Source organism: Pollachius pollachius (assembly GCF_949987615.1).
Source record: "Pollachius pollachius genome assembly, chromosome: 6".
Classification (NCBI taxonomy): Eukaryota; Metazoa; Chordata; class Actinopteri; order Gadiformes; family Gadidae; genus Pollachius; species Pollachius pollachius.
This window is the reverse complement of record NC_136939.1, coordinates 25,229,343-25,236,842: the sequence shown is the minus strand read 5'-3', so window position 1 is coordinate 25,236,842 and position 7,500 is coordinate 25,229,343. Positions and strand designations below refer to the sequence as shown.

At 43.7% G+C, this 7,500-nt stretch overlaps 1 protein-coding gene across 1 annotated transcript in view; it reads left to right on the top strand.

The window, feature by feature from the left end:
• The first annotated feature begins 875 nt into the window (after positions 1-875).
• The window catches only part of donson (DNA replication fork stabilization factor DONSON), a 9,604-nt gene continuing 2,979 nt past the window's right edge, over positions 876-7,500 (top strand). Inside the window, exons 1-8 of the mRNA XM_079738192.1 lie at positions 876-1,418; positions 2,844-2,918; positions 3,819-4,019; positions 4,903-5,081; positions 5,860-5,935; positions 6,347-6,449; positions 6,911-6,995; positions 7,331-7,499. Of these exons, the coding sequence (XP_079594318.1) occupies positions 948-1,418; positions 2,844-2,918; positions 3,819-4,019; positions 4,903-5,081; positions 5,860-5,935; positions 6,347-6,449; positions 6,911-6,995; positions 7,331-7,499 (1,359 nt within the window). The 5' untranslated portion in view covers positions 876-947. The remainder of the gene's footprint in view (positions 1,419-2,843; positions 2,919-3,818; positions 4,020-4,902; positions 5,082-5,859; positions 5,936-6,346; positions 6,450-6,910; positions 6,996-7,330; position 7,500) is intronic.

The following is a 7,500-nucleotide window of genomic DNA, read 5'->3' as shown; positions in this document are numbered from 1 at the left end:
AATATTACTATTATTTCTATATGTATTATGTACATCTGTATGTTATGTTATATTGTTATAAGTTGTTATCTGTACATATTGTTCTGACGTTCTCTTTTGTTATTATACATAATATTTGTAACACTGTAATGCTTGGCAACACTGTTTGGTTTACCACAATAGTCATGCCAATAAATCTTTTTGAATTGAATTGAATTGAATTGAGAGAAATGTAATGTAACTTTATTGAACAGGAACAATGTACCAAAGAAACATTAACCTTGTTTAGAGCAAGGAGAGATGCATTATACCAGGTTTTAGCAAACTGCTATTTTCCAGAGAGATAAAGAGGGCGAGAGAGGGGGGAGATAGAGAGGGGGAGAGAGGATAGAGAGAGAGAGAAGGAGAGAGAGTTCAGGGGAGAGAGAGAGAGGGAGAGAGAGAGAGAGAGAGAGAGAGAGAGAGAGAGAGAGAGAGAGAGAGAGAGAGAGAGAGAGAGAGAGAGAGGCTCAGGGAGTGAGGGAGGAAGAGAGATTTTTTAAAGGAGAGAGAAAGCCGGATAGAGAGTGTGTGTATCTTCAATTTATCTGTTTAAAGGAGATACTGGACTTTTTGTACACTCTCATCCACATGTGACTTTGTATATTGAGTATTTAATAATCTGATATTTGATATGTATTCCAAATACACATTTATAAATAGGGTTAACCCTTACCCTTACCCAAATCTTATAATCTTAAACAATATCAAATACCTGCTTTGTCAAACCCTAACAAAAGGGATAATTTGATCGCGTCGTTTTGGCTCCTCCGTCCGTGACGCGGTTAATGTCACTACGCTGGACGCTGACGTCATCGCGTTACGCGCCAAATTCGTTCGATCAAGGGAGTTCGACACAACAGCTTCTTTCAGCCCCGTACTTTTTACACCGCATTTCGGGCAGAATAACGTGGATTAACGTCAAAAACATGTCACAACAACCGGGCTATTCGCCCAGCTTCAAGCGACCGGCGGAAATCATGCGACTGAGGCGGAAGAGAGCGCAGGGTGAGACCCAGGGGTCCTGTTCCAGTCAGCGGGGCGCCGCCGCGTTCGTACCCGGGGACAGCGACCCCTCGCCTGGGTGCGTCCGGCCCTTCTCCCCGGGGCCGCTGCTGACCCTCCAGAACCGTTCCGGCGGAGGGGTGAAACGCCGGAACCCCTTCGCTAGTATTGAAAATACGTGCAACAGCGCGAAGAAAAGACTTATTATTTACAATGATGATGAAAAGGAAGAAGATACGGAAAGTGTTGTTCTTGGGGTTGCGGGAACCACAAAGATTGTGGACGGAGGGACTACAAAGATGGCGGATGGCGAGTTGTCAACAAATAAGGTTCTGCTTCTGAGTGACAGCTTGGTGGAGGCGCAGCTGCAGGGGATACAACATACCTTCAGCAAGGTGGGTTCTATTTAAAATAATCTTAAAAATGTCTCCCCTTTCAATGTTGCAATATAAATGTGTCTTTTTGTGGGATATTATTGTGTTCATATTAAAATATTGTAAAGGCAAACTTTTATGAATACGTGAAAAGATTATCCATTAACGTCGCGCGTAGATATATGAAATATAATCTAACATAGTTATTTTTTTGTCATTGCACAGAGTTCAGAGAAATGAGTAGCAAGCAGTCCTAATTCAAAGATGAAACAGCATGAACAAATTGTCAAAAAGTTAAAACTAGACAGTTTAAGGTGCTAAATATATCAATGGAATATATTGATTGCCGAAACCCATGAAACAATAACACACAAGACAGACGACCTCAGCAGAGATATTGCACTCTTGGATATTGTGCATTTGCTGAAATTGCTTCACAGTGGACCTTAGATACAAGCAGTACAGTTAGGAATATATCTTTAGTTATGTAGACATAATGCATATTAGTAACTCAAATTACCAATTGCTGGGGGTGGGATTTTATTTGTCAGCGACAATGCAAGGGACTTTGTAACAGATGAAACAGATGTGTTGCATATAGGATTTCTAGCCAAGGCTAATTTGCGACACCTGTCCTTGGTTAGGCTTTTCTACTTAAAAATGGTCATTATATATCATCATTACAAAAAATACATAAATTATAGTGAGCACATAGTAGAGAACAGTCATTTTACATGTGTAGTCTATAATTCTATATAAGTATGTATATAGGTTTGTCTATTTGTGTCTGTTCCTCTGTCTGTGTACATGTCCATGTGCATGACCAGTGGTCAATGATCGCAGGTTTGGTTTAGTTTCAGCCAGTGTTTCACCTTTTCATTAAACGTTTTCAGATAGGTTTGAACCTTCATTTCAGCTGGTAGGGCATTCCTAAAACGTATCCCCTTTACTGAAAAAGATGACTGACCGAAAGTAGATTTGCACTGTGCCACCCTACAGTTGCCATTTGCTGATGCCCAACTGCTGATTCTATTGGTGTTTTGTTTTTGTCACATATGGACGAAGTACAGCTGGGGCAAGATTATTCACACATTTAAAAACTAATTTGATAAAGGAAAACTTAATGACGCTGTCAAGACAATTTGAGCAATTTGTACTTTTTCAGAATTATACAATAGTGCCATTTTTTTCAGTGCTTGTTTGTATAGTGAACTAATGGGTTTGACAGTTGACTGTGAAGCCTGGCTCCGTACAGTCACACAGTAGGAAAGGTGTGAACATATCATGGCATGCATGAACAGTTGAGCTGCCTTAAGAGGTATATATATATATATAGTAATGTAGACATAATGCAAAATAGTAACAAAAATGACCAATAATGCAGCGGGTGTGATGGATTTTGTGATCACTCCATCACGTTATTTTTCCTAACATCTCTCTTCTCAGAAGCGTCTGGACTTCTCAGAAGATGACTCCTTGTTTGACGAGGAAGAGGAGGCGGAGAAGATACCGCTGCCAAAGGTTTGTATCTGTTTTATTGATCGCCGATATTTACATAGATTTTTATGTTTGCAGATTTTTTTAAAAATATATATTTAATTTTCCTGCCGTGATTTACAGACAGACAGTTGAATAAATGTTCATTTTTTAAATTGAGACTTGTAAGATTTTGTCCCCATCATTGTGTATTTTTTATGATGTTAATTTAAGGAGGAAAAGCAGTATCGGTCATTGGCTAAGGCTGATTAAAAAAAATAGGTACCGGCATCGGCCCTATAAAATCCGTATGCGTCGATCCCTAATCTGTTATCTGCTTCTTCTGATTGTCAAAATTAACGGCTTGAAATCCCCCCCGTTATATTACTGTAAAGTCAGTGAGTTTATGCTTTATCGACCTTGGAACCTTTGGCCTGGGAGCAGAAGACCCTATCGATTACATTGAGGGCATTTGCAGAAGCTTTTATCCAAAGCGACTTACAATAAGTACATTTATACGGGGAATGGGTTAACCGAGCGAGGTTCAGAACAGAAGGCGTTAGGCGGGCGCCTAAGCTGTAAAGTGCTGTGGGAAACCCTGACTATTACCATGACCCATACATCATCTCTCTCCTCTGAAAAACTTTCAGAGCCCCAGCTCCAGAAGCAACTAGCGTGACCAATAACATCTGTTTGTTTTCTATGTAATTGTCCTACTGATTTCTGACATGCTATGTTGCTGTTATGTGCTGTATGTAAATTTGACATTTGATGTGCCTTGTTTCTGTTATCTGTTATATGTGCTGCAGAACAGGAACCTGCTGGAAATCAGCTTTATAATGAGTCAGGCCCATTTTAAATTGTAACTTTGTTACCTTTAATACTTTCCTGTATAATAAAAAAAAAAAATCTCCCCCCCTCACCCCTCCCCTGAAACTTTTTCAGAGCCCAAGTTCCCGGAGCCAGGCCTCCATAGCGCCCCCTGTCTGCGTGGAGTACCCCGCGGACTGGAGCCTCAAGACCCGCGTCCTCTTCACCTCCCCGCTGGCCTTCTCCTGGGCAGAGAAACCCAAGGCCCAGGAGGAGGCCGCCGGCCTCGCTCAGCACTGCCGTGCCCAGCACACGGCCCTCCCACACAGCATACAGGTACCGACCACCACAGCCCGATTGATAGATGGAAGGGCCGTATTTATCGGACGGTTTGTCACAGGTATGTCTGGATAGGATTTGAAGACTTCCGAAATGGAGCAGGTTTATTTAGTTACACACAGCATACAGGTAACGACTAGGGTTGATCAATTTGGGACAATAATCGAATTCCGATTATCCCGACCAATATTGCGATTGCAATTTAATCTGTGATTTATTTTAATTCATTAAGATCCTTATGTTCTGCATTATTCACTAATCATGCAATAATTCATTCTTTAGTATGACCAACACAACACTGGAAACAGTCAACATATAAAATTCTCTTCCCTTTTGGCCAGGCCGTTGTATTGAGATGAATTGATTTTGTAACATATTTGTTTAACTATTGAATTGTAAAAGAAAAATAAATATAAATCTCACTGATATCCAGATCCTCAGTAACGGTAAAAAATTGCAGCCTTTGTAATTTGCTTATTGCGTTCAATTACATCACGATTTCATTAGCAGATTTGAAATCTTCCGAAATGGTGTCGATTTTATTTATTTACACACAGCATGGTACCGACGACCACCGCCCGACTGACAGATGGGTGGGCTAAATTTTTCTGTCAATTTTCTGAAAGATTTGTCGGGATCAGCGGATAGGTTTGCCGATTTGAAAACATCCAAGAAAAAATGTACTCCCGAATATCGACATCTCCCACTTAATACCAGTATCAGCCGGGCTTTAGTACAGACTTTTTGGGGTGTACAATAAGTGATGCTACACACAGGTCAGAGTGATCCGCAGCAAGAAACGGACCGCCGACTCCCGCAAGATTGAGATCTCCCAAAATCCCGAAACACAGTCCCACAATGCACCTCTCTGTGTTCCCAGGAGCCGCGGTCGTGCTCGGAGCTGCGCTGCGCCTTCCAGCAGAGCCTGGTGTACTGGCAGCACCCCTCCCTGCCCTGGCTCTCGCTGTTCCCTCGCATCAACGCGGAGCGCAGCTTCTCGGGAAAGAGCACCCCCTGGGCTCAGGACCCGGTACTGCAGCAGAGCCTGATGAGCGAATGGTACTGCGCATGAATGAACAAATTACTGAATTTATACCGCTGTTTTCTTACCAGTGGCCGCTCAAAGCGCTGTACAATACTGCCTCAAATTCACACACCCATTCATCCACACATACACCCATTCATCCACGCATTCACCCATGCATACATCGACGCCAGTGTCGCTTACACAAGGTGACAGCGAGCTCGTCAGAGTGGGGTGTCAGAGAGAGAGAGAGAGAGAGAGAGAGAGAGAGAGAGAGAGAGAATAAAATGAATCAGAAATACAGTCTAGACATTGTTAATGTGGTACCTGACTGTTCTAGCTGGAAACTGCGGATCGAAGTAAGATTGATAATGTAACAGGTTCATCAAGCTTACATGCCTTTACAAGACCTAAATGATAAGTTAAGATATAACACTATACACTATAACACTTATGGATAAATAAAACATCTTTGTCTCCAGATTTGCATACTACTTCTGCTGGCTGAAGCAGAGCAAAACTTTGGCAATAAGTTACTGGTATTTCAGTAAGTTATAGTATCAGGTGTCTATATACAAATCGAAGCAACAGCCCACCTCAATACACACACACACACACACACACACACACACACACACACACACACACACACACACACACACACACACACACACACACACACACACACACACACACACACACACACACACACATACACACACACGTTGAGGTGTAATGTTAACATTACCCAAAATGCTTTACTCATGAACGTGGCCTTCCTGTCTTGGTGTCCGTGTGTCTGACCCGCTGCAGGTCTGCCAGTCTGTCCTCGCTCTACAGTCTGCTGAAGGCCAGACTCTGTCCCTACTTCTACCTCTGCTCCTATCAGGTAGGTGTGTGTGTCAGGACTGTATGGTGTGTTGTGAAGACAAGCTTGCAAAGTAAGTTTTGTGTTTTCTTTTTGTAACTGCATGTGTGTGTGGCAGGACTGTGTTTTGAAGTTGTATCTGTGTACCCCCCCCCCCATGTTGTGTAGACAAGTTTGCAAATTATATTTGTGTTTCATTTGTAATTGTGTGTTGATGTTATTGTGTGTGTGTGTGTGCACATTTGTGTTTCGTCTACTTTGGTATCCTATATGGTCTTACTTCCGTCGTGTACGGCATAATCTGTGCTATAAAAAGAGTCTGATATATTATTCTAAAAAGGGTCCGATATATTATTCGGAAAAGAGTCCGATAAATTATTCTGAAAAGAGTAAGATACAACTCGTTGAGTTAATTTCTTTGTACATCCCCAGTTCACGGTGTTGTTCAGAGCAGCCGGTCTGAGTGGCGCCGACTCCATCACCGCACTGCTCTCCCCCACCACCAGGGGGCTGCGAGAGGCCATGAGAGCTGAGGGTAAGCCCCCCCAACTCCACAGCACTCCACTCTCTCTCTCTCTCTCTCTCTCTCGCTCTCGCTCTCGCTCTCTCGCTCTCTCTCTCACACACACACATATCCACGTTATTCAATCGGATCTCTGATCCTCACCCTAACTTTAAAGGTGACATATTATACCACCAGGTGTGAGTGTGATTAGCCGTTACAAGCCATTTTGAAAATGTGCATCACAGGTGGGCGTGTCCAACTAGATGTATGACGGATAGATGAGCAACGTTTGCTACAGTCCACTGGGTAGGCTGGTAGACTGATCTATCCAGCACACCTGGGGGTATAGTATGTCACCCTTAACTCTGCCATTTTAAGGTGCAGAGCTGGCTGTGTTTTTGCTGTAGATCTGCAAGGACATACGACTGTTTGGGTTCTACAGGTGAGCTGTTGTTGTTGTTGACCCTTGGCTCCTCCTCCACCTGCTCCAGGTATTGAGTTCACGCTGCCCCTAGTGGAGGAGCACAAGAAGAGCAAGGAGCAGCACCAAAACAACACCCCCAAAGACAACACAGAGTACGTCTCTGTCTGTCTCTCTGTGTGTCTCTCTCTCTCAGTCTCTCTCTCTCTCTCTCTCTCTCTCTCTCTCTCTCTCTCTCTCTCTGTCTGTCTGTCTCTCTTTGTCTCTCTATCCCTCCCTCCTGTCCCTCTATTTCTCTCTGTCTCTCTCTCTCTCTGTCTCTCTCCCCAACCCTCTTTCCGTCACCCCCTCTTTCGGCCTCTCTCCCCCCATCTCTGTCTCTGTCTCCCTCTCTCTTTTTGCCTCTCACACTCCTTCCGTGAACCCTCGGAGGTCAAAGGTCACCCAGTCTCCCCTCACCAGTGGATGTGTTTCATTGAATCTCTTCCAGGTCCTCAGAGTCGAGGTCAGGGGACCTAAAGGTTGTCATGGACGGGGAGAAGACTGAACAACGGGGGGCGAAGGGAGGCGGTTGCTGTGACGACGACGTCGACGACGATGACGATGAAGACGACGACGGGGGCTTCTCGTGGCTGATGGAGATGGGCGTCCAAGACAAGA